The 27,839-nt window shown below is 44.9% G+C and overlaps 1 protein-coding gene across 1 annotated transcript; it reads right to left on the bottom strand.

Annotated features, from left to right (window-relative positions):
• Positions 1 to 1,735: 1,735 nt before the first annotated feature.
• Positions 1,736 to 27,122, bottom strand: LOC146195954 (uncharacterized). Its single transcript, XM_084597980.1, has 9 exons — positions 26,888 to 27,122; positions 18,058 to 18,220; positions 17,690 to 17,834; positions 15,665 to 15,940; positions 12,542 to 12,637; positions 9,264 to 9,588; positions 6,598 to 6,919; positions 5,365 to 5,716; positions 1,736 to 3,884 (listed from the first exon to the last, which is right to left on the bottom strand). The coding sequence occupies exons 1-9, from the start codon at positions 27,038 to 27,040 to the stop codon at positions 1,973 to 1,975; spliced, it is 3,744 nt and encodes a 1,247-aa protein (XP_084454106.1). The 5' UTR covers positions 27,041 to 27,122; the 3' UTR covers positions 1,736 to 1,972.
• Between the last annotated feature and the right edge of the window lie 717 nt (positions 27,123 to 27,839).

Genomic DNA, 27,839 nt, shown 5'->3' with positions numbered 1-27,839 from the left:
TTAAAGAACCCCAGGTGGTCAAAGTTTCAGAGTCCGCTACGGCATCTCTAAAAGCCAAAGTTTCTTTGGGACTTCTAAGCTGACAAGCCAATTTAAGCCTTTACGATTATTAGTGTCACATATTTCTTAGCTTGAGGAAAGCAAAAGCATGGGCTTTTGTCGAGGATGTTCTGTGACGGCGGAATCAGTGGGCTTTCTCTAGATAACCGAATAGGATTGCTAGGGTGACATGTTTTCCTTGTCTAACGGCATAGCAATCGGCAACATGTTCCGTGCTTTTATTCAAAATGTGCTATAGACTCCGAGGGACAAACAGACCGTAATGCTGCTGAAAGAACGATAAGGATTCCCGATCAGAACGGGACATGCAAGCATGTAGGGAAGTCCATCGATAGAATAAATGCTCATATCTTGATTCGAATTTTACAAATAACACCGCAGCCACGTGTACGTGAAGGCGACAGTACTCACCTGGATCCCATTTTCTCAGCGAAAAAAATTTGATGGTGAAAGCGCAGAATGATTTCCGTGCAGAATGCTTCCGAAACCGCTTTCTCTAAAAAGTTGAAGCTGCCTTCAGCGAGTTGCATGCTAAACAAGCGTCCTAAGAAATGTCTTGTCCTGACGTCAATCAGCCATCACACGCGCTCCGGTTGAGCTTCCATACTAATCCGGAGCCGCATCATGCAATATGGAGTAGTGTGGCCTGACGGTCCTCAAGTAGCAAACAGTATTTTTTTTATTCCAATAGTAGCGCGGAAACTTCAGGAACGGCGAAAACTTAGTCGTCTTGGCATTTTTATAGCGAGCGCTGCAGTAGTTTCTTTTGTTGCTAAATCACTGAAATTTGCGTCTTGCTCAGGGGACTGAGTTTAGCGTTCGGCTATTCATACTGCACCAAAGCTTGTAAAATAGAGTATTCGGCCAATAATGAGCACCTAATGGCGAGTCGTACAGCATGTCGAATTCGTGTGCCTACGACAGCAAACTGTAGTGTTTGCTTTTCTCCGCGTGTACATCACAAGGTGACTAGCTCCGCTGCGATGGCTTTCCTACAATACTGCCCTGCTCTAACCAGGAAAATGTTTATTAAGCAATGTTTAGTCCTGTAAAAGGCAGTAAAACCAATTTCTAAATATGACATTACTTAAAAAGCATAATTATACATCGTTGAAAGTTTCTTATGCCAATATTGCTACGCAGTATAAAACATTGAATTAAAAAAAAGTATTGCAGCTTCAGCTCGTAAACGTTATGTGCAAATCAGTGCAAATGCTAAACACTCGCGTCACCTTCAATCGACTTTCTCCAACTCAAAGTTTTAGCAGAACTTGATATCAATCTACAGTTTGTAGATTTCTAGAAAACAGCTTTGTAACCTTCATGCGTCATGCATGCAGTGCATAGAGAAATAAAAATATATCGTAGACTATGCTCGAAATTCAGTAAATTTCTTACGATGGGACATAAACAAGCAAGCGCACCAAATAAAATAAACATAACATTGCTTCAATGTCACATTGATAAGAAGCGCGGGTTTGAGAAAATTAGGAAGCGGCATGTTAATATTATTCGGGTTCTAGAGAACATTAAATTAAAGGAAATTAAAGTCTTACTCGAGGGCGTGCATATCACAATATCGAAAGAAAAATATTGAAAATGCTTTGCATTTTCAGTAGGTATACAAAAGTGCTATTTAGAGCTGCCGCTATATGACGAGAAAAAACTGAGGAGGTACACGGTAAAACATTTATTGCAGAATTAAGTGTGCGGCGCACAAGTACAAAAATTACTTTAGAACATTGTAAAGCATTAGTAGTTTTGAAACTGTCACAGTGCGCACACTGCTTAACATAAAAATGCTTGAGAACTGTTGGCCACGTCCAACTATTTACATGTTCCATCAAGAATTTACTTTGTGGCCAGCATGAACAAACAGTGCATTCATAGCAAGTCCTACGGAACACTTGTTTCACAGTGGAGAGTATTGCACAATAGATTCCACGGCTCCTTGGAGAGTCTTGTACTGCATAGCGAACCGCTCCTGTTCCTCGTAATAGATGTCTTTTATAGCCCGGCTCAAAACTCCAAGGCGCTCCTGATACCGCTCGTCGTAAGGCGCCTGCAGTGTATGCGGTGCAGTCCCACGCACTCCCATGATCTCGAAGACGTTCTGAGCGCCCCTGAAGAAATCGCCGATATCAGCCTCTTCGGCAGTGGATGTTCCGCCCTCCTGAGGCTTGGCGTTTTCACGCATGGCTTTTGAAATCCGCTCAGCCACAAGGTTTTTTGTGATGTTCAGCTCAGTGTTAACCTTCAAAATGCTCCACCCTGTTCGTTTGATTATGCAATCTCTGAGCACGGTCATATTCTCGACCCGTTGAAAGTTAATGCAAAGCGGTAGAGTGAGGCACAACAGGTGGGCATCTCCACCAGGGCCTCTAGACATCTCCCTTTCTGTACCGACGTCTTGTACAAGCTTGGCTGCGCAGCTAAACATCCTTTGGTTCCTTCTAAGCACAGCCTGGACCTTGTGAATAAAGATTTCTTTGCGTTCCCTACCACGGGTGAGGCTGAATTCCAACAGCGAGGACATGTGGCACAAAGCAGCAGGCAAGTGGGCTATGAACGCGGCATTGCTTTCATCCCGGATGTTTTTCACGTGAATATGCATTCGCTCCAAAGACTTGTTTGTCTTGCACATGTGTTCAAAGAACAGAGGAGCGGGTGATTTCAGGCTGCACTCGCTCATTTCAAGGGAGCGAATGGAAACGCTGTTAGCCAGACCTTCGAAGAGAAGAATGGTTGTGATCTCTGAGCAAGAGCCGCCGAACGACACGGAGAGATTTACAAGGGTTGTGCTCATGAATGCAAGCATCGCGAGACCTAGCGCTCCCACATCCGGCATCCCGTAAGAAGTCGATTCTATAGAGACTGACTCAAGCGTTTCCTGTGTAGCGTAATACGGAAGTATCGCTAGTAGATGGCCGAATTCTTTTCGCCTTGCCCCAAAATTATCATCAGAATTGAGAACAAAAACAAAGCTCAGTTCTTTGAAAGTGATCTCTCGGCGAACCGCTGATATTAAGCACAACAGTTCCGGGGGGAAGTGATGTTTGACGAGTCTGAAAGGAGCCGTTGGATTTTCCTCCAAGCGGGCTGCCTTATCAAGGAGAGTCTCCGTGACATCGTCTACTATGGCCTTTGTCACAGCTAAATGAAGCGAGCGATCTCTTTCATAGATCAGGCCGACGTCGAGCACTTGAAGGTGTTTGTTTCGCAGAAGACCTTCCAACAATAAGATTTGAAGCTCTCCGCAACCCAGGTTCTTACCCCTAAGGTGAAGCTCTTTCAGAAACATTGGTTTGCGAGTGCTTTTCGCGGAGGGCTCGGAGGTAGCAAGAGTGACACTTTTTCCGTTGGTTCCCAGTCCTTCAGCTAAGGCGTAGATGCCATTCTTTGTGAATGTAGTTTTCACAAACTTTAGAACGTCTAGGGCTGCCTTCTTGACTAATTTGATCAGGATTTCTTCGTAGGACTGATCTTTGAGTACAGCTTGCATGTCAAGAGAGATGACTAGGCGCCTCAGAACATTCTTTTTTCCAGTTATTTTCGACAAAGGTATAAGATCTGCTGCCATGACTAACTTGTCAGTGATCTCTAGCTCGGTGATGTACTGGTTTTCAGGAAGGCGTTGGAAGAGTGCTTTATACGACGTGTCAATGTCGATGCATACTTTTTTTAGCTTATAAGCGTGGCGTTTGTTTAGCACGTTTTCGACTTCTGCTTCCTCGTCCTTGCAAACAGTAGACCGGGCCGCGGAGACGACGACCTCTTGGAGGTTAGGCAGATATGGGCCAAAGCTCAAAATCAGGCAAAGGTATCTGGAAACAAAAGGTATAAATTTGAAAATACTGCTTTGACTTCAGTACACATAAGCACGTTGTAGACGAGTCAAATAACTTATGAACTGTATGTGTTGATAAACTAGTCATACTTGCGCAGCCGCTGAATTATTTCGAAGCATGAAAGAAAGGCGCTCATGTTACACTATAATTGCCCGACCGTACAACTGTCTCGAGAAGGTTACGGTGCGTGATCAATAGCGACAAGGCGCGTGCGTTTTTTAGTGTCTTGCGAGCTACTTCGAAAATATTGATTTCCCTGCCGTTCACGAAAGGCGATAGCTAAAATCACTGCAATATAAGCCTATTAGAGAAAACGCAGCTTAAGAGTTCTCAAATCCGACCAATTTGTTTCCTGCAGGCACTATATTAAACTAAGTGCTGCACGTATCTTGCATAGTCTGAGCATGTATGCACGAGCGAAAATTTGAATGCAGATAAATGCGTTGCGTAGTTCGTTTAGTCCTAATCACGTTAACAGCGATGATAACCGCCTTTCGCCCGAAATATTTGCGGTCAGTATACAGTGGGCGCAAATAGAACGTTCAGACCCGTTTTCTTAACTATTAATTATCACGATTACTAGAGACATCGTATTGCGAATATTTGCCAAAGCCTCATTCTAGCGTCATATTTCCTTTTATACGAAAAAACGAAAGTGCAAACTACTGAAAATTTCGCGGCATTTACAATGCCGCCGGTATAACATAAAAATGATCGGCAGTCATGACTTAACTGTCACGTTAAACTCTGGTTTACGATGAACGAGTTATATCAGGAGCCATTCGTGCCCACTTTTTTCCCTCCAAAACGGGAAAAGATAGAGAAGCCATACCATCACACCATCAGCTCATTTGGACATTTCATGAATAAATAAAATTATTTGCGCTAGTCATACAAATGTTGGTCTCATAGAAAAGCGTCTAAAAGGACGAGCTTTCGGCTGAACCGCACTCATATCGTAGTGCCTTTGTTTAGCACTCCTGCCGTCTAGACTCATTGCGTTTTCCACGGCTGCACATTTTCAGTCCGTGTTTAACGTTAATGTCACTGGTTCGAAAGGTTTCTGCAGCCTCAGCTGTGCGGCTCTGCTTCATAGGCAGTCGCAGCTAGATGTTCGTGGCAGCTGCGCTCAATCGCGACGACGATGTGCTACGCTGCAGCTACAGAAAGACGGGACCATGCAAGTGGCCTGCAAGACATAGGCAACAGTTATCTATACTAACGACAAGGAGTTTAGCCTACATACCATCTAAAATGATGCCGCGAATACGAGGATCCCTTACGGCGTTTTTTATAAAGCACGTAATCTGTACGCTCGTCAAACCTGCGCTCAATCTCCAGAAGTAGCCATTGCCAGCTGGGTGCAGAACGTTTCCCGCATATCCCGCATAAACATTTGAGTGGGTACTTTAAAACAAACAACTGCAGAAGGTAAATTACTGCTCGTAAAGTTTACCTGTGAGGCATGTACCAATCCTGTAAAGAAAGCTTGCGAATCCCTTCATTGTCTAGTAGCACCTCATGAATGGCGTCAGCGTCCTCTCCGTCCAAAGCGTAGATCCCGTAGAGCGAGAGCTCTTCAAGGTTCCTCAGAGCGCTCAGGAATTTGTTGAGCTTTGGGCACACTTTCCCTACGGGCCATGAAAAGCCGAGGTCGATGCTCTTGTAATCTTTGTGAAGAGAGAAGGCACCGCAGAAGTCGGATGGAGATTTGGCGATAGGCGCAAGGTCGAGGCTCAAGTGCTTAATGCAACGGTGAATACGCAGCAACCACATCACCATGGCCTCCAGACGACTGTCGAAAATTGCTGCGTAGAAAAAAAAAAATGGTGCGTATTGTAAGAAACCTCTGCGCTCCAAATCATAGAGTTATTTATGGACGGTTAAGTATTATGCGATTCACGACTTAGTTTTGTTGAGTATCAACCCTGCGATATCTTTTCATTCGTGTAAGTCATTACGGTCACTGTAGTGTGTACGCATTCCTAGTGTATGATGCTTATTGATATGCCTCTATTTGAGAATTTTCACAGAATTTTTCAAAAAGCATTAGATTTGACCGCGTATTCTGCGCACATCTGAAATAAATACAGCGGAATATATCTTTCAGATATGCAGTCTTCACCGAACGAGTATTTTCCTATATCGTTTTAGAGAATGATCAGTGTATTAACAACGCCTTTTTTCTAATAGTTGGCCGAATATCTAGTAAACAAGTCGCAAGAATACCTACTAAGGACGTGTAGTACGCGAATACTGAAGCGGTGCCTTCCCTTCCTCTCCTAAATCAAGCGTACAGTACAAGGCTCAAATTCAGGATTTATATCAGCAGTATTGCAGTTATTCAGGAGATTACACTAAGCCAGACGGTAGATGGAAAAATTTTAGCTTTTTTATAGAAAGATCAGTATGGCAGAAAGCAGCCCATCTTATCACTAGCTTTTACATAGCTGCTTTTCCGCGTTAAGGGTTTAAGAAGACACCACTGTAATAGATAGATTGCTAAGCCTAATCAGATGACGAAATGTCCGCCCAAATGCCTTATTCAAATTTTTGTAATTACTGGCTAGAAGAGGTGGAGACAGTTTAATAATTGCTCACACACTCGCAAGGAGAAATTAACAAGGTTGCTATTACTTCTGCCACTTTATCACAGTGTGCAAGTTTTTATGGTTAAATCGTTCCTTACCTGCTTTGGCGTAGATTTGGTGCTCTTCGCGACGTCCGAGGCGCCGCAGCGTGTAAGCGTGGCTATCCAGCTCTACAATCTCGAGGTTGTGCAACACCAAAACCTCATTCAGAGCGCCCTCGTGCTTCAGGAGCCAGCAGACATTGTAGGCATGATGGGTGCAGAGACTGTCTAGAGGTGCTGAATATTCATTCTCTATAGAATCTCTGATGTTCAAAATAGAGTCGAGGGCACTATCGGGAGCTGGAAATAGAGATGGGTGTTCTCTATGCACGAGAGCAGAGAAATTTTTCAACTTCTCCAGCGTTGCATCCGAAGATTTCTGAAAGAGAAAATATGGTTGTGAGACCAAAGGCACTTGCTTTTGCGTACCGAAGTGTTTTTCTCCATTTCTTCTCAAAGGTCATCAAAATCTCCATCTAAGACCAGCCCTACTTGACTGCACGCTATTAGCAAAGGTGCTTCCTAAATTCAATTACTTTTCTGCCAGAATGCGGATCTGTACTACGCAGTATCGGCTTGCAAAGAAAAGCAAGCCAACCAGCACAAGAACATCACCAGAAGTCCGCACCAGAAGTCGAGCCAGCATGCCGACCACTACACCACCGACACTTCGTTTCCGGTGAAATAAGTACATACAGGTATAAAAATGGCTTACCTACCTTTGGCTAAAACAATATATTAAATCTTTTTCATGTTTACGAGCCCGTCGACCTAATTCCTCCACTTAGGTTGCTTAGGCCGGCTTCGGAGAACATCTGAGAAATGCTGCACATTCAATGAAGTTGTCCCTGACAGATCGTACATTTTTTTTGCATGCATATATGTAATCTGCGGTTTCCAAATGGTGTGGAGGCACTACATTATAGTCATATTGTAGGGGACGTCATCACTTTGTACGGGTAGAAACTGGACGCCGTAAGGATTAATGGGTAATTCTTCAAGGTTCTCTGTATATAACAGTGAAAAACAAGTTCCCGGCAGTCTATAAAAACGTAAAAGATGGCCTGATTTTATTGCGAAAGCAATAGTACGCTAGGTCTATCCGCTAGTTGCGGGGTACGTGGCCCTTGAACCCCCTGCTTCTCGAAGATGAGAAGACGACGATGAAGAAAAAACGAAACAACGACGACGACGAGGAGGGAGAAAAACGCTCGGTAACCCGCCTCTGACGCTTTCGTTTTATATTCGGTTAAGCAGCATTAGATCCTTCTCACTTTTCAGAATGGTACCTAAATTAAAATGGGAAAGAGCTATATACGTTATTATTGAAGCATTAGGTGCCTATTTGCCGTGGTTTCTGTACGCTATATTTTTTAAATATTAGTATGTCTCTCGAATGAGGCGCAGCAAAACCAACGGCAGCATCTGAAAGAGGAAAATGAGCTTGCGTGTCCTAATTTGGTGAATGTAGAGTAATTAGATAATAATAATCAATTAATTCAATCGTAATTTGAAATCATTGCTCCGAGTAATAGCGACATAGAAATGTGGTTACGTGGTACCCAATACGTCAGCTTTATGTGAATGCGGGATAATTAATATTACCTTTCGATGTCACGTGAAAGTGACATAATTACTGGTAACCAGCATGTTTTGTCCGTGCGCGTGTCCGAAGATAGCGAGGCTTCTCGGTATAACGAAATGTGCAAGACTATCTTTTCCACAAACTATGAGGAGACTACTACCCTCTTGGGCCCGACATTCTCAGCAGTGATTAGCAGTGCCAATCTAACATTGACTCATTTGGAACATTTTGACTTATTACACGCGACCCTAATGTCCGTTCTTGCATTTCACTTGTACTTCGCATTTTAAACATGTAAATCTCGAACTGCTTAGCTATAGCTGTCATGCGTGAACGCGAGTTCACAACTACTTCAGCCAAGCTTCCGCCGTTTTCACCTGAAAACAGGCAGAATTAGCTGTGCTTAGCGCGCCCAAATTTCAAAGGATGTTGATGTCTCTTCAAGCGTTTAACCTGTGTCGACTATGCCACAGTGGCAGCTACCTTTGTTTCATGCTGGCGCAGCGTTCACCGTATTACGTGGAGTACTCTGCACATCTCGCACTTGTTTGGGCCACCGAGAAGCTTTCAATCTATTATTCAGAGCTGTGTTACCCACATGTATTTGAAACTGCGTAACGAAAGCATGCCTTTCAGCTGAAGTACTGGCTAGCAAGGCGGCTTAAAAGAATGACAAGTCAAAAAGTTCTTTCATTCGTACGATGCTTCCAATGAAGTGCTTCGGGACCAGCATAAGCACTGCTGTGTTAAGTACATGCTTTTACGGATGTTTTTATCGAAACGCTGCACGCTTCACGGTACCCTTCGGAAATGGTTTGGTTAAGAGTGCCCTCACATACATATAGCAAACACGGAGAAAAAGTTGTGAAGCTGTATGGAACAAAGAAATTATCAAAGGAGATATCCATTCAGCCACAACAAATTTGACGATGTTCTTTGGAACTGCAAAGACAGGGGATTTGGCAATGGGTAAGGTAAGTATAAATTGTAGCATACCATTTCTAAGGCTAGTATAGTTATTGTGACAAGCGTAGTGTCTGTTGGACGATCGAGGCAATTAGTCTTGTATTTAAACAAGCCGCGAAGATAGGAGGCTCATGACATTATCATGATAGCTACAAAAGGAGATTGTTCTCACGGAAACAGGCACTCTCTCCTCTTCTGACCGCCTTCTCTTTTGAGGAGAGCGTGGTACCATTGACGCAGAGGAGGTTGAAGGGCCTTGGTCGAGCGGCAAGGGAGGTCTAGAAGAAACACGTACTGGGCGCTTGAACGCTCCATGTTCGCTGTGCCATTCAGGAACTTTTGAACTGCCTTTTTCTGGCATCACCGAGGTCTTGGGGTCTTGGGTTGATGTAATGTTTTCTTGCTTCACCAAGATCTCAAGGTCTTGGATTGAAGTAATGTTCTCAGGTTGCTTCTCGTCACAGACCATAAGTTCTTCTGGCTGCCTGGATGAAACACTAGAAGTGCATAGAAACTTTAGTGAGTCCAGTCTTAAGCCGCGGTGTATATGGTACAAAATAAAAACAACCAATTTATTATTTTCTGCCTGTTGTGGGAGGCAGAAAGTTGGGTGGGCGGATGAGGTTAAGAAGTTCGCAGGGGTCAAGTGGATGCAGCTAGCACAGAACAGGGCTAATTGGAGAAATATGGGAGAGGCCTTCGCCCTGCAGTGGGCATAGTCAGGCTGATGATGATGAATTTATTACAGTTGAAAGGTTCCTTGCCTGAACTGATATTCAATGTTCAGAGAATACTTAATGACAGCACAAACGCAATGTATCGAATGGATAGCCATTGTTACCCTACAGTTAGAAAATATCTTGAAGTGGTTGTGCCTAGCGACAATATTTCTTTTCGTGTTCGCGGTGAACGTTTCAATAAAGAGGGCTGCAAGCACTGTCCAATCTCATGCTTTTGCTCCGATGCTGTGAAGACACGTCCTATCAGGATCCTATGTTATTTTGGGTACTGTGAATCTGTAAACCTGATTTAAGCTAACTAAATAACTGAACAATTGCTTGCTCCAGCGCAGGTGGTTGAAAAATATTGGGTTATTCTGTTTAGTATTATCCTTAATATAATTTTAGCAGTCATTTCTTTTCTGCACCTTTCCCCCGGTTTTGTTATGCGGCTCGGACCCCCATCTCTGAATTATGTTTAGTTTTGTCTTGGTTGCGTGAAACAAAACAGATTTTACCTTTGGTGAGGAGTACGAGGAGTAATTATATTGTACGATATATAATACGTAAACGGCTAAAACAACAGTTGACATACTTCAAGAAGTTCCATACAGCTGCCAGTCTTCGTGCGCACCCCAGGCAATGCTTTTATTGAGAAATAATAATTAATTACGTTAATTGTTTTAGATGTTAGACAATGCAGTATAATTTGCAAAGCTACAAACTTTTCATTCAGAAACCTCGTTTTATTGTTCAGGATAAAGAAACCTTTATAGGTATCTTTTTCCGACCACGAAAGAAAGCACACGTAATGCAAAAACATTAACGTGACTACTTCGCATGCCACGATTTGGTGTTCAAAACACTGTTTATAACAACAAAGTGAGACGCGGCCGTGACTCAACTCGACGGCCTGCTGCAGCGGTATAGCAGTTTCCTGTACGATGGCACGTCGGCGCCGCTGAGCCAGCGTGGAGCCAAACCAGGAAAGCCAACATACGGGCATCAATTTGCCGTATACCGGGAGCCGAAAGGGTAACATCCGGGACCGAACAAAATGCAACGAAATGAATTCGCTGTTCTGGAAAGCTTGCGCACCCTCAATTAAGTTAAGGCTGCGCCACACTCACTCACACAGGACATCGTTTGAGTTCTACGGCACGGCAGAAAACATTGTTCGCAACTATTTCGCACACGCCTACAACTGCTCTCGATTAAGGGAGCTTTCAGAAATATTTTTGCCAAGGTAGGGTCAGAAGATGAATGAATTTGATCGTTTGGAATACTTTCCCTTTGATACTTTAATGAATAACGTCGTCATCATCAGCCGGCGTCTGCAACGGCGAAGGTCTGTCTCATTCCTCCAATAAATCCGGTCCTGCACTGGATGCAACCTCTTGAACCCTGCAAACTTAACCTCATTCGCTCACTTAATTTTCTGCCGCCTCCTGCTACGCTTTCTCTCCCTTGGAATCCAATTGCTTACCTTAGGAGACCATAGTTTGTCCGCTGTGCGCTACATGCTATGTCAATTTGTTCCCAGTTTTTATTAAAATTCATATGACTTCTCTGACGCACACTACACGCTTCCCAACTACCATTTTCTGTCCATAGCCCTCTGCATTGTCCTAAACTTTCATAGAACCCTTCTCCTTAGCCTTCACGTTAAGTCCCTTAGATGAGTACAGGTAATATGCAGCTGTTGTATACATTCATCTTGAGAAATACCGGCAAACTGCTAGTCATAACCGGCGAGTACTTGCCAAGTGCCTTCCATTCTAATCTTGTTCTATATATTTCACTTTCATGGTCTGGACTTGCAGTCACTACCTGTCCTAAGTAGACATGTCCACCTACAACTTACAGTAGTAGTTCGCTACCTATTGTAAACTTGTTCCATCTCGAGGCTGTTGATTTTGAAGCCTAATATTCTGCTTTCCCTGTCCAGTTCATCGATCATTCTTTGCAATGCATCCTCTGAGACACTTACCGGCAATGTTATTTTATAGCGCCACTTAGATTACCGATTAACCACGGATGCATGCTCAGCGAGGTGTTAATATTGAAATGAACGCCCCCTATGTACCACTGCGACTGGCCTTTAAAGAAATTCGTCTTGAAGAGGGTAAAATCCCGGCTGTAAAACACCTTTGGTGAATTTCAAGCATGAAAGTTGCTACTTTCACAATCTCTGCTGACAATAATGGACAGAACTAAAACAGGATCTTATTTGCACTGGGATTTTTATAAAACGTCTACTGTTTCGAATATGAAACGAATCTCGCTCTTGTCACAAGGTATGCATCATTTCTACTTACACAAAAGAACATGCTAGCTTTCCTATGAAAATTTTAGCAGTACAGTTACACAAAACTATCATGCCCATTGAAGATGGCAGTAGTGTAAAAATATGGCTTTCCACACAATGGTATCGATATTTCCTATTGTACTTTTGCACAAAATATTTCATTGGGGTTACTATATGCCATGGGAATATTAAGTGCTGATCTGGCACCCGGCCAAATGCATATGGGCCACAGTTATTGAAATAAAGTGGTCACAGTAGACACTTATAAAACGCAAGGCAATCTTAGATGTCCGCACCTTGACCGAATGTATTTTCTATGTCCATTTCAGGCCAATCTGGAGAGGTTGGTTCCCTTACTTGAGGAAATAAAAGCGAATCTGAAATAGCATCGTATACACAAAGGGGCAGAAGCTGAATACACACCCTTCCTCTGTTTGCACTGCTCTCGTCTTTTGCTCCACCACCATCGATCGGCAAAGACTGCAAATCACCACCAGGTCGCTTTTTACAGTTCCGGCTCTGCACACAAGACAGGTAAAGAGCATGGACAAATATGAGACTCCAATTCAAACTGTGAAGGCGGTTGGACAGCGAAGCTGTAAACTGCACTGAATTACCCATTGGGACAGAACTTAAATTCACACATGTGGCTCGACAAATTGTGGCGTATACTTTGCATAGTGTACCCATGGTAGCCTCGAATGAACTGAACGAATTGTTACGACTGTGGGAAGAAGGAAAAGAAAATGCTCGGGCCTGGTACTGGCTCTGTAGCTGAGCCATTTTCGCTGCCTTGTGCGGACAGAAAGGAAAATAGAGAATAAAGAAAGAAAGAGGGAGATGAAAGACGCGCGTCGTGGCAGCCAGTGCGTTGACGGCCACAACAGATACAAATCCGGATGGCATGCTAGCCCCCACTGCAATTAGGCGGCAGTGACCTACCAGTCCCAGCCCCTTAGGGCCAGGAGTCTTCCCACCCCTTGAACGAGTTGTTAGACCGGTCTCCCAGTTATAGAAGAAAGCGTGGTTACGTCACTAGGCGATTTATATGCTTTTGGGCCCTTTCCAAGGGAAGATTACGGTTGTGGAAGTTACTCAGAATGGAAAACACGCGTGGAGAGGAAAACACGCTTCGCACTTTTCAGGCGAAGTAATCATGCATATGCAGTTTGTAGTTCACTGAAAGGCTTTGAATGACTGACACCTATCGAAGGCCTGGTGCTTTTGCTAATAACACGAATCTTTTTTTTGGACGCTAGAGGTATAAAACCCAAATCATTTTTTTTTGCGCCGATATTCAGCATAAATCAGTTACGTGTTCCTAATCAAATTCGACACAAACACTGTGGTTGTAACACCATTTTTACTATTCATTCTGACGTCCCCGTTTTTTTCACGTCCACGCGGCTATATAGACGTCCGCGCTATTGTGACTACAAATACGGAGCCCTCCGGTACAGTGTCTCTTTGACTCCCGCCTCCCTCTCCTTTCGTGCGAGGTTCAGGAGCACACTGAGAAGCAACAAGTACATGCCCCTTTCCTTTCCTGTACTGTGCACCAATTCTACTGTATCGCCGCGGCTCCCAAAGGTTTCATCTGCATTACAGTTTCTATGACCAGAGGTCATCGGTACGACTACATTACGCCTGATACAACTCGAATCGAAAATCACTTGAAAACGGTTGAATACCAGGCAATTCGTTGAGCAAGATCGTTTCGAGATGGGAATAAATGCACAGTGACGCCGTAGTGCATCGTACTAGTACTGTGAAAGTTTATGCTTCAGTAGGGGTTCACACTACGTTAAAAAAAAAAACAAAAAACGCTACTGCAAAAAACCAGTGCCACGATAAAACGTCAGATGAATGAACCAGTAGCCAAGTCAGTTGCAGGCCACACCTAAAATTTAATCCAAAACGATTCCTCCGCGATTCATTCAGTCGTTTTGCATTATGACAACTGTTTGGAAATGCGGCGGCAGTACTTCAAAAATTTTTATTTGTCAATATATTTATGGCCACTGCCCCAAAAATGTCATTGCTAATTCGTTAATATACTAATCAGTATGCAGAGCTAGGGGTGTGCGCGGGCTCGGGCAAGCCCGAAAGCCCGTTCCCGGCCTCGTTCACAGACCAGGCTCGGGCCGCTTTAAAGCTCTTTACCTCTGGCTTCGGCTGGGTCCGGCTTGTATTTGTCTCGCGCGGGACAGGCCAGGCGCACCGATCTCGAGTACACACGAGTTTAGCGAAAACGCGAATATTGCCATGGTGCGCTAGGTGTCTGGAATGAAAAAAAAAATTGTGTTTTCCTGCATCCACCTAACTGTTAACGGTTAACTGTTAACCGAAGTTGAATCGCCTGCCCACCAGATACTTCCCCTTTAGCCTACGTTTGATTATTTGCTTTGAAATTCGAGTTATGCTGCCGCTATCGCTTCTATGCTGTGGCTTGCTTCTGGCCTTGTTAGCCTCGATAGATAAAGCAGACCGCATAAGTCCTATAGTCATCATCCGCGTTGCCAAAGTTGCATCGAGATTTCTGGGTCCCGACAATGCAGTGGCGGCGCGCCGTGCCACAACCATTAAGGATATACTAGTACTCGGGCAAAAAAGTTATAAATTAGCTAACTTATAACCTGGGAACCTTTCGCAAAGCAAAAAAGGTGCACACAAATGTTTCCCTTGCTAAGAACGTGTTAATCCTTCCAGACAACCTAGAGCAGCAAAACAAGCGCGGCTGGATTCAAGATCCTAAATCAGGACGGGTCGGGCGTTGGCCTTATTTCTGAGCAGAGGGTGGGGTCGGTCTGACAATTTCAGTGTCATGCTGGGCCGAGCTCCGATATGTAACGTAGGGCCCGGTCTCGGGCTCGGAATTTCATCCCCTGAACACTTCTATTCTGAGAATCCTCTGTATGTGTCAACTATACCTTATGAAACATCCACACAAAATTTTAAGCTGAAATTTAAGCTAGAGCTCTGGTGATCTGGGCCATTGCAGCACAGTATAAAATGGCGTGCCGAAACGTGACACAGTCCCCCCCCCCCTCCCATGCTTTTCCTTAAAAGATTACACAGCGTTTTTGATACCCGTCCCCTGCTACGCCTGCCGGTCTGCGCTGCAGCACTTGTCCTTTGCTATTCAACTAACCTTGTATTGTGCGGCTCCTTCTCCCATGCCACTCATTAGCATACATTCTCAGACTAGAAATGCGGCTATCATACGCGAAAGAACCACCCGACTGATATGAAGTCCTTTCGCGAAGCCGTGCGAACATGCTCATGTGGCCAAGGGTTTGTATTTCTAAACCTGGAACCGGGGATAGCGACGTTTTCGATTCGAATCCAAAATAGGCTAGCCAAATTTGCAGTTCATGACTAAGCGTTGAGAGGAAAATGACCCCTCAAACAAAAATAGTCCAAGGAAGTCTCCCTGAAGTTTACGAGAGATCACGAAACCCGCATAGAAAGTTAGCACACGTGGCAATGCCAGTGATGGGCTCGAACGCCTGCAAACAAATGACAGAGTAAAGACTTCCTACTAACTCTGTAGATGGCGTTTCGGCCGAAACAGCCTCGGAAGGAGCCAACTGCAGCGGCGCAAGTTGCGATGGTGCTGACTTGACACGAGGAATGTCGGCTGCCGCTTCAGGCGATGTCACGGGGTCCGGTGCAGAGACTGACGGTACTGGGCCAGTCAGCCCTGTGCGCAGGCGACTGTGCACTTTCTTCAAAATCTCATGACCTTGCCGCCAGCGCAATAAGAAGCGTCGCATTTTCTCTAGGCCTTCACGTTTCGGGAAACTCATCTCCTCGAAAATTCTGAAAATAAAAATATGCTGTGAAGCTACTGCACGCCTCTCAAAAGCACACTATCGCAAAACAAGTGGGCGAGATCCCAGTCGCCAATTATTTTCCATGGCAGGAGCTTCAGAAATTGTGCAAGTGACAGGTTTTACATTTGGTCTCAAAAAGCATTGAAACTTACGCGCATTGCTGCAGGCGCTAAACACCTCATTGAGCTAATAACGGCTACCGTAAAAACAAAGGCTTCTAGAATTGCATGGGTTTGTTTCACTGTATCAATGGGTTCATCATACTGCAGATATCATGAAAGTAATTATCAGCACAAATTTGATCAATTGAAACGTTGTTACATCCGCACTTAAAAATGTCTGCTCAAAACTTCCAGAAGCAGGAAGCCTGAAGTAACATACAGAGAAAAACATTTTTCAACAAACAGTTGGAAATGGAAATTCCCTACCCCAAAAGTTTCAAGAAAGCTCCTGACATTTCGCTCCTAGAGTCCAAGGCGAATGTACAAGAAATCGAAAACTTATAGCTTGCTGCTTCAAAAAAAAACATCTCCCCTAGCTTGCTAGTTCGCAGTTTTAACTTCGAGTGCGAAAGACTTATGTAACTTCATTGCGTTGTGCTTTGTGTTAAGGCACATAGACAGCAAAGGTCATGATGTGCCAAACGCAGTTTAATAATTTTAACTGGTGGAAGGTAGAAAATACTAGAGCAGGTTTGGAAGGTTGGCATCCCCTTAGGAATTGAAGAAGAAATATCGACGAGCGAATTTTTAAACTTCACCGCACTAGGCTGGAGCGGGGAGCTTGTCCTCAAATCATAAAAACTGCTCTTGTTCAACTTTCCGAAATGTTTGGCATGAACATGAAATGTGGTTTTGTGGTCGCCCCTTTTCTACACAATTTGTGTGTTGGTCTGTCTTGTTTTCCAAGACTAAGTGGAATGCACTGGTCACGGAAATGGGCCACAAGGCGACATCACGTTTTTGAGCATTACGTCCATTCTTCTATTGGAGGTTTTACTAGCTCATACCTCCGTATTTTGTTTGTTTTGCCATTTATCTCGAGCTGTAGCGCGAAGCAACTGCTGTGGAAGGGACGTTTCGTTGTATAATTGTGGCGTGCTTGTGCAGCCCACACGTCTCTTGTTTCATTCCCTCTTATTCCAGTTTGCCTTCCGTAGACACGTTTCAGCTACTCTTTTCACTCCTCGCCTAAATCCTGTACACGAACATCATGCGTGCCTGGAAACTCAAAATTGAAATATACTCGGCTGGCTCCTAAGCTACGTGTGCTAACTGCAGATAGCATTTAATATCAGTATTCAGTAGCTGCTATAAACAGATACTACAGCTGACAAGACACATTCATGCTATCGAGGATTTGTTTTTCGCTCGCGTATGTAGTGCAGGAATCGGTTCGGCAAACTTCAAGTTGAAGGCTTCTGGTGGGGCAAGAACAACCTTTGCGGTGGTCGACAAAAGGAGGACGAAGTATTATGCGGCAAAATTGTGCCTTTGTATATTTAAATCATTTGGTCCCTCAAAAGAAGCGCCTACTGCAAGATGTCTCAACATCCTGCCTGATGCTGCACTGAAGCCACTTTTTTCGATTTTGCAGCAGTTTTTGAGGAATACACGATTCAGCCACATTTTGAATCTGCTAGGGACACTACAAAATTACATAATAGATTAACTGCATCTTTTATCTATTGAAAACATCAGCCCCTATTAACAGGCCTTAAACAATCTCAACTTACAGTTGTATTTTGGGATCTTCCAATATATCCAGACCCACATTGGCTGTATGCCAGGGCTCGGCAGCCCCTGTGCTTGCAGTCGCACCTTCAGAAATATTCGAAGACAATTTCTTCTGTGCAAGGACATCGCGAGAAGAGGAGGCGCCTGCAAGAGATCACCATTGACGGATACCCGACCAATCTTAATTTGTTAGGGATAACCAATAAACAGCTGCGTTGTGCAGCGTTTTATGGCACATAAGCAACTCACGCCAAGATGTGCAAAGATCATGGTTTGAAATTAAATGTTGAATACTTAGAGATCCTATAGCTGGTTAAAATTATGCTTAAAGATTAAGGAAAACAGATTCAAAATATCAATGAAATACCTTTCTCCTCCAGGAAAGCTTGGGGGTAGCGGGGGTGTATTCTTTTAACATTGGTGGGAAGTGTTTCTGTAAGTTCCTTTTCCCCAGCAGATACTGGCTCCAAGACTGCATGCTCTTGTCCTTTTGGAAGAGCCTTGGCCCCTTCTTGTTGTCCTTCACTCTCCTGCATGAAAGAAAAATATTCACTCCAGTTTCGTATTAGTGTCGTTTGTTCGCCCCCTGTGTTTTGTTCCCTAAAACCTAGCCAAGCTATGAAAACCGCGAACGTTTCTGAGGCTGCTCAGGGTTAACAGTATTCGCGAGGGAAGAGGACGCATGCTCGGTTTTACACTGGAATGCGTGCATGCACAAATGCGTCCGACAACACGGTGTGCCGCGGTTAGGTTTGAATGATTTTTCTTAAACTAGGGTTAAAGTTTATAACAAAAGAGGGCAGAAAACCGAAAGAGATGAATAGACAATTGAGAGGAAGAGACACTAAAGGACATCTAAACATAAAAATTTCAGTCAAAAACTGTGCAGGGCTACGTAGTAATTTCAACCGCCTGATGATCTTTATTGTGCACTGATACCGCTCTGCACATGGACGTCTTTCCGTTTCGCCTCCACCGAAACGCAACCGCCGGAGGTCGCGATTGAACCCGGGTACTGCACGGTCGTCGGGAATCTTGAACACTCCACCACCGTGGTTGAGGAGATGAGAATGCAAAATTTAATTTCACTGTTCAGAAACCGGCCGCTGGGAGCCTGACAAACTGCGCAACACTAATGCGTGACGCCAGTGCTACAAAGCGTAATTGGCCGATGGACCCGAAGCAATACTCTACGCATGTTTCCAGCAGCCGACGTTTGCTGGAGCGACGTTCAATATGAATAGTTCTTTGCACGCATGTGATCGACGGGAATAGTGCGCCTTGTTAATATCCCCGTTCCATCACGTTTCCTTCTTGTGTGGGGTCCCATGCGCACATGAAAACGAGTTGCAGTTCTTATTTCCACAAGCAGACATTGCGAACAACGGGTTAGGCGTATGTTTAGTTTGTCCTCAAAACTGTTGAATAAGCGAAAAGCATTTTTCACAGAAGTTGACAAAACGGCAGTGCGTAGTGTTTGTAAATTAGATTAAATGATCCAGCATCATAGACCCATTAATAGTTCCTTCATTTTCTCGCAGCGAGAAGGTGTGCTTTGCCTACTTTGTACTTCAGGCCCCAGCATTGAGGCCAGCTCAAAAGGTGCGGGGTTGGTGGTGGTGAAAAACTTTATGCAATGTTGAGATCCTTAAGTGATTACACCCTAATGACGGGTCGGCTCTTGGCGGCGTGTTGTGGCCGGAAGCTGGTGCTTCCCAGCGACACCCAGCCCAGTCCGTCAGCCGCTTTTGAACGGCCGGGTCACAGCTGGACACCACAGTCTCCCATCGCTCGAGGTCGGAGAGTTGCCAAGTGGCTGGAGGGTGGAATTCCGAGCATTTGATCATGATGTGTTCAAAATCAGCTTTAGGTGTCCCACACAGGGTGCACTGCAGCGGGAACAGTTCTGGGTGGATCAAAGCTGAGAAAGCCGGGGATGGGAATGTACGGGACTGAAGCTGGTGCACACGTCACCTGTTGTAGCTTAGTCAGAAAGGTGAGGCACGACCTGTCTCACTACCCGTCGAGATTATAAAATATGCTGTCAAATTTGTGCACGCGTGCGACAGAACGGACCAAGAAATAGACGGTTGAAGGGGATGGGGGACAAGGTGGAGTCTCCCATCCCCCTTTAAGCATTTTCCTTCGTCACCTCTGTTACACGCGTGCACAAAAAAGAGCCTAAAATTGGCGCATTTTAGCATCTCGACACATTCCTCTCTTCCCTTATGGTGCGGTTCAGGTGTCGAAAGAAATAAACGACAAATACTGCGCCTTTCCCTTACTGTGAGACCATTATTATGTCGGGCTGAAATAATTTGTCAGAAAAATGCTATGAAATATGTATGCATAAAAGAAACCTCTAACCAAGAGTGGTTGTAATCTGCCCGAGACAGAAATTGAAATTGTTTTTTCGAGATGGGATGCCCTCATCACCGAAAGCGCCTATGAACGCCGATTACAAGATGCAGCCTCACCGCGGGCAAGAAGCCGAACGTAGAATGCATCCCTTAGTAAGAATGCTCATATTTTGCACTCTCCAGCCAAACATACCTGCTATCGGGAGTACAGCCGAGAGCTCAAAAGGAACAGAAACTAAAGGAACGTTTTGGGCAATGGCAACAGCGCATTGGGTTGTATTCCGATATAGAAGTTTGGATTGACTAAACCAGCATGTAACCTTCGAACGCTGTTGTCACACTGCAGGGAGCCTGGCTAAACAAAATGTTTGACAAAATGGAAATAGAATACGGAAACAAGGCTAACCGGCACACCGAATTATTCACCACTCCCAGCTATTCCCCAACGGAAGTATTTCACGAGCGATGCGAACGGTGCTAGACAGGTGTAAACCCGAGAAAAAAAAAGGCAACTTGAAGGGATCACCACAGAACATTGTCCTGCTGAAATGGACTGCCCAGTATGCATCAGGCTACTCCCCTTTAAACAGGTGCACATAAAACACGAAAACAGAGCAGGACGAACCAGAGCGCAATAGCAACTGATGTGTGATCGAAGAAAAACTTCACTCATTGAGCATGCGCGAGAAAGTTGCTAATGCGCTTTTGTCCGTCCTGTTCGGTTTTCGTGTTTTATGTGTGCCGCTTCTAAATGGATCAATACTAAGTGGCACAGCTTTTTCGTCAATTGAACTATTCCACTTTTTGTAGGAGCACAACCGTGCGGAGAACTACCATTTCCAAACTCTCAACCGAAGGCTCCTTTCAAGGTAGTTTCTGAGCCAACGTTTTGTCGGGAACAAGGGGTACTTTTCGGACTCCTAGTGGATCCTTAAGAAAACAATTATCAAATGGTCGGTTGGTTTGTGGGGTTTAATGTCCCAAAGCGACTCAGGCTATGAGAGACGCCGTAGTAGAGGACTCTGGAAATTTCGACCACCTGGGGTTCTTTATCGTGCACTGACATCGCACAGCACACGGGTACCTTGCTTTTCGCCTACATCGAAAAGCGGCCGCCGAGACCGGGATTCGATCCCGCGTCCTTGGGAACAGTGATCGAGCGCCGTAACCACTGCGCCACCCCGGCGGGGCACAATTATCAAATATTTAAAGTGTAATGACAAAAAAATGAAGGTTCGTGCTCAGTTTTTCTTTAACAAAAATGCCATAAATAACAAGCAATTGGCCTTATCCTTCACAATTACCAGAAGAGTTTCAACTACACATTGTTAATATATATTATTGATATTTGAAAATTTCTCTAAACTCATCTCGTTACTCATGACAGCTAGAGAGAGAGAGAGAGAGAGAGAGAGAGAGAGAGAGAGAAATAACATTTATTGGCACCCAACAAAAGGTTGACGAGGATCCGAGGCGCAGCTCTGTCCCAGCTATGTCCTCCCTTAAAACATTTTATTGCTGTGAAGGTGATAAAAACATGGAAAGTTTTCTAAAGAAACAAACTTCGGCCATCTCTGAAATTTTATTGACATTGGTTCAACAATTTAGAGCTTGAGCCTTTATCACCTAATCCCCCTCTTAAACGAATTTAATAATGCGCAATATATCCGTTTGATGTACGGATAGGAAATTAGCCAAATTGGAGTGTACTATAATAATTCTCGGTAGCCGCAAACATACGGGGATCGTCACTGAAGCTCCATTGGCCAACGGTGACGCGGTATCTTGTCGCAGCGGAACTGTCCGTCAAAAATTTAGTCTATAAAACTGACCTAAAATGCGAATACAGTGATGGTATTAAGAAAAATGTAACTTGAAGAGATGGGCCGAGTGAGTCAAGGAGCAAAAGTGAATTATATTGTGGGCTCACTTAAGGTGACATTTGATGCAACATAGCCTGCATTGTGAATGATGGCTGCATGGGTAAATTCCAGTTGAGATAAGGGAGTGCTTAACATGAAACTAAACCTGGAGCAGTAGAACTTCAGGGGGGGGGGGGGGGGGATGGCGTTAGCTCATTCTGGGGTTACGGTAGAGAAAGAAGCTGGTGCTATTAAGAATTATTAAAGATACGAGGGGGGTATGATTCTCTTGCAGCGGGCATAACCTGATGAACACGGCATATAACGAGGAATGATATGTGTACCACATTCGTCTAAAGTAACCAGGCTGCTCCGAAGGAAAGAAAATGCGTAAGGTAAGGAGACATGATCACCGAGTACTATTCGCAGCTTGCTCAGAGGAAGTACTCAGGGACGTGGAATGAGAGCATTTAGGGATAAGGGCTTATGGAGGACACCTCGGCAATCAGCGATTCGGTGCTTTCATTTCTTTGCTAAGAAACTGTGCGTAATATTGCGAAGGATGATTCATGACCTAAAAAAAATGATATGAAGATAAGGCAATGTAAAGGAACAACAATTTACAATAGGTAGGGAAACACGTAGTGGTAGGCGAATATGTATAATTAGGATCGTAACAGCAGATCATGACCATGCAATGATAATCAGGAAAAAGATTACGATGAAGCGCATTTTGCAGGTGATCGCTGAGTGATTAGCAGCTTACCAGTATCGCTAATGACATTTTAGTGAAAATGAAGAAATGGCTATGCATGCGCAGGGCATGCAGTGCGAAGAAAGGGTAATGGATGGCCGCTTAGGGTAACAAATTTGATTCCGAGGGATGTGTAAGAAGTTCGCAGGGATCAGATTGATACTGCTAGCAGAGAACCGGGTTAGTCGGCCTTCGCCCTGCAGTGGGTATAGGCAGGCTGATTATGAACTCTTAAAGCTGTAAAGTGTGTCCTAGCTCATTGTGTAAGCTGAGTATAAAGAGATGCAATACTTAATTATAACTTCCTATATTGCCTTGTAGGATGGGGTGTAATGTTTTGTTGCAAAAATGCTACGTAAGCCAGCTCGGCTCGTCGCGTATGTTTGTATGCCGTAGCCGCAAATGGCAGCAGCTTCCAATTTGGGTCTCATTTCACATGGGACGGTTATGTCAGTTGTTATACTCGAGTTGTGAATAGCGCGAAAAGCAGCGCCGGGAGAGAGGGGGGAGAGTGATTGTGTGTGTGTGTATGTGCGTGTGCGTGTGTATGTGCGTGTGCGTGTGTATGTGCGTGTGCGTGTGTATGTGCGTGTGCGTGTGCGTGTGTATGTGCGTGTGCGTGTGTATGTGCGTGTGCGTGTGTATGTGCGTGTGCGTGTGTATGTGCGTGCGTGCGTGCGTGTGCGTGCGTGTGCGTGCGTATGTGCGTGCGTGCGTGCGTATGTGCGTGCGTGCGTGCGTGCGCGCGTATGTGCGTGCGTATGTGCGCGCGTATGTGCGCGCGTATGTGCGCGCGTATGTGCGCGCGTATGTGCGCGCGTATGTGCGCGCGTATGTGCGCGCGTATGTGCGCGCGTATGTGCGCGCGTATGTGCGCGCGTATGTGCGCGCGTATGTGCGCGTGTCCGACAAAGTGGAAGGAGCCCGCTAGGCCTCACACCTAGCCGGTTAAATGTTTATTGCGTTGGCGTGAAAAGGCTCCTGAAAAACGCGAAAGAAGTCAGAAAGGCACAAACGGAAGAAAGGAATAGCACGGACGTTAACAAGGCGATGCCCAGTAGACAACCGTACACGTGAAGAGGGGCATAAAGGAAGAATAAGGTAAGAAAGCAATAGATTACTGAAGAAATCACGGTATGAAGCTGGGGCGGCGCCGTACGCGCGTGTACCTAACTGTCGCAACAGTAAAATGCAATGCATAGAGATTTTCTGACTAAAAAGCAATTCACACAACATTTCAATTAACAATATCATAACTAGAGCGTGTCGTTATAATGTGCTCTGGAGAACTCATTTTTGTAGAAAATAAGCACGTATCAAAACAAAACTTCACATAAAAAACATCACATGTGGCAAGCTAACATGTGCCATGAACACAGCTCATACATTCCTTGGTTAAAACAGAAGCTGACAGTATTTTTGCCTGCTTTTTTCTATCGTGGGAAGGCTCTTCAATAACATTGCTGTGAGTGCATAGTGCTAGACAAAAAGGAAGTGTTTAGGCCGACGTTTAAGGCAGTCCTTGGTGATCTCTCCTTGATAGTCGCTGCGAAGTTCCGTGAACTGACACCGCACCATACGACGCCTCAGGTTGTACTCACGAACCATGCAGTCAGATAATTGAAAACATCGCGGTGCTCTCTGAAATGCCTCGTTTCGCGCAGATCAACCGCTAGAGTTGGCAGACCGCCATTGCTGCACTTGGCAACTACGCGGATTGATGATTTTTCAATGAGGGCAAAGTTTTTGCAACGCGAGGGCAGCTAGGGCCCCATGTGGCATTAAATTTACGTCTTCAATATTCACCTAGAACGTTAACCTGAAAGTACTTCACGTCAATTTCCTCGTGTTTTTGCGCAGTCGCCTCTGAAATGTTTCACTTAAATTTGGTCATTTACAGCACTGGCAGCACATCCTTTACGTAATGAAACGTCATCTTGGCATCATATTATAAAGTTTATACATTACGTATTTCTCACCAAACTACTTCAGCCAGTCAGATTTTAGGAGGCGGCTCTTGACAGTGGGCAGTTCATTTCGCCCCATTCGTTAGACAAGTTTAAGTGCTTTGTTCTCTACCATCTACATCTTCCACAATTACTTATATATAAAATCCAGGCATCATGAATAGCGCTGCTAAATATCCGTTTTCATCCTCACGTCATTTTTACGCCACTGCAAAAATATAATTCGACAGATCGCAATTACGCGTAACCAATTTGAAATACGTGGCCTTTCTGAGAACCAATAGCGGAACAACATGGCTCCGAACGGCCGCCATGTGTGTCAAGAAATAGGACCTCTGGTGCAATATAGCTGACATGCCAGGGTAGGAGTTTGGCACCATATTGTTTGATTGGTTCTCAGTATAGTCAGGTGTTTCAAGTTTTCGGCGCGAAATGGCTTCTGTAGCGAAAGCTACACTACTGTGTTTTCAAGCCGTCGGTATGGCACCGTGGCACAGAGGAAGGAGCTGCCAACCTGTGTCGCTCGTTTCATATAGGACGGTATGTCAATCAACTTTCGAGGACCCTGGTATTCAAGTTACCCCTATAGGCCACTACGGCACGTTCATGCGGCTGGGTTAAAGCGGGGTTTTATATGTGGACTGGTAGCCTACTCTATCGCGCCATACTCTTAAAGGCAGAGCTTGGGTCCCCCACATTTAGATTAAATAAACGCCTTTACCACAACCACCTAAAACGCCAGTGAAATTTCATGCGTTCAAAGAAACGCTGGCTGTGTTCGATGCAACGCTCGGTCGCCCGCAGCCAAAGCTTTCGCACCACTCGTATGCCTTAGTCACAAATGGCAGGAACAAAGATACCTTCAGGAGGCGGCATGCAAAAGAAATGGATGAAGGTCGCGCTGCAGTAGCCATGCAAACGTTGCTTTCGCAGTTAAACTAGGGTTAACCAGAGCTAAACCACCGCCAACGTTTTTTTTTTTGGTTAACAAGATACTGCCGGCCTCAATCTAGGCCTATGGCTAAGGAAACGAACTAATGAAACTTTGTAATGCTTAGCCTTTAGGTGCATACGGTTATTGTTGCAATGAGCACAATCCTTTATTTATAAGCACATTTGTCTAAGAAAGGAATGACCCGAGCCCTCGGTGTTACCTACGAGCTGCTTTTGCGTTTTTCTGCAGTTCTCGAAAAGTGCGAATAGCACCGTCAGTCCACTAAGAGGCCTCGCTCGGCACAGCCAGGCTCTACACGCTTGAAAACGCAGCCCACACATTATTCGCCTGGTTTTTTTATCACATAAAGAGCGATAGTGCGGGTGGGGAGTTCCAACAACTGCTGTAACCTAGGGGCTGACAAGCTCAGGCAAGCGTCAGCGACTATAATGGAGCAAGGTTACGCCCCTGTTCATATAGCCTTGGGAGCACACTGGTTACGTTTGGCAAAGACAGTACTTCAAGGAAACGTGCTTGAAAAATGCTTTACTTTGTGTTCTCGCTTGTGACGACGTATCTTGTCTGACGATTGGAATTATCCTCGCGACAGTGAAGATAAATACATGAACATGACGACCTCACTGCTAAGAGCAATGCCACAAGATCCTGCCTCTCAACATTTAGGACGCTATGGGCGTGACGGGTACATGGAAACTGAAGATAACAACGGCCATCTCCCCCGAGATGATTATAGTTCCTTGCTTCGAGCGATACCGAAAGCGTAGCACCAGCTGTCCTTTAACGCTCAGTAGATTAGTTATATTAATGAGGGATAACACAGGGATACGCGGCATATAGCCTAAAAGGAACTACCTACATTGTTTTGCCCAGTTTAGTGGAAGGGATTTTGCAGACTTGCCTGCTTTTGGAACAAGGTGAGAAGCATGTCCCTCTACACTCTGTTTCTGAGTGCGAGCGCCGGACATCGCTACGAGTGGTGTGCAGCTCTTGCTCTCATTTCTGTGTTTACACAAAATGATATCTTCATTCCACAATATTACGCACATGGTTACGAGGTATGTCAATTTATATCGTATAATAGTTTCAACTCTGATTTGAGGTTTGCGCACATGCTATCTGCATTATTCGTCGTAATTACGAACACAAATCACGCACACGTGAACCGGAAACAAGAACTACAGCACGGCAATGACGCCACTAAAACTAAAATTACTATCTCTTTCTCATAGCTTTTAGAGAGGTAGGAACCCCTGGAAAAAAAAACTGGAATTATTTCGTGGAATACACGATGCCACTTGCCTTCGCAACCGGTGCCTGATTCGTGCCCAAGGCTGATTCTGTAGCCTCTGGTTCGCTTCCATGCTGTTCTGTGGGAGGCACTGGCGGCGGGGAGCGCTTCCGCGACCTTTTCATCGGACTTGTGGTCCCATCGTCGGGGCCGCCCTTGTCCATTAGGAACGCCGGGCAGTCAAGACGCCGAAGGCACACACCAAGCCTGGGTGAAGCTGTGCCTCGTACTGAACTGGCGAGCTGCTCTCAACATTCACGAAAGGTCCATGGCGCATGCGCACGAAGGGGCGCATGGGGGCGGTTCCTGGAGAGGGGCGTAAAATACAGCGACGCCGATAAAACGATTGCGATCTTCAACTGTAACACATCATACGAGGGTGATGCGCTGAATTGGAATTGTGGTCGCTAGATTGCGGCGTCACGCGAGAAAATAAAGCAAGTGGTGAAATCTTGCTGCAGTACTACTGTTTACGCATACCGATGGAAGGCAGAAAAGAAGTCCGTTGGAAATTGCGTTATTTATCATTTCAGGGCTTGAGAATACATATATGTATATATATATATATATATATATATATATATATATATATATATATATATATATATATATATATATATATATATATATATATATATTGCCGCGTTCCTCTCGGAACCGAAAAAAAAAAGATGTTCGCTGCCTTGTACTGGTTACATTTTCTGGTGGAGCAGCCGGGTACGATTTTCCTTTTTGCTGAGTTCCACCCCTCAAGGGCAACTGACAGCCACCACGGATTTGACACCGGTCCATCGCAGTTGCAGCCGCCGCTTTCGAGGAGAGTTGCTAGAGTTCTGGCCTCTTTCCTGCACGCCTGCAGCCAACATGCATAAATCCAATACGAACATTGCAGCTAATGGAGAGTCTTCACCCCAGTTCGTCGTCCTGAAGTCTCGAAAGGCACCGGCCTTTCATGAAGAGCTT

Source organism: Amblyomma maculatum, chromosome 3, assembly GCF_055883805.1.
Source record: "Amblyomma maculatum isolate TAMU_Amacu chromosome 3, ASM5588380v1, whole genome shotgun sequence".
Lineage (NCBI taxonomy): Eukaryota > Metazoa > Arthropoda > Arachnida > Ixodida > Ixodidae > Amblyomma > Amblyomma maculatum.
Note: the sequence above shows the minus strand (reverse complement) of the source record. Positions and strands in the feature narration are given on the sequence as shown.

What these genes read in the sequence shown, in the direction of transcription:
- LOC146195954 (XM_084597980.1), bottom strand. Translation starts at nt 27,040, where the DNA reads ATGGACAAGGGCGGCCCCGACGATGGGACCACAAGTCCGATGAAAAGG. An exon ending in GCAGTGCAAACAGAGGAAGG is followed by an intron (nt 9,589 to 12,541) that starts GTGTGTATTCAG and finishes ATGCACTTCTAG; the next exon opens with TGTTTCATCCAGGCAGCCAG. An exon ending in CCAAATCTACGCCAAAGCAG is followed by an intron (nt 5,717 to 6,597) that starts GTAAGGAACGAT and finishes TTTTCTACGCAG; the next exon opens with CAATTTTCGACAGTCGTCTG.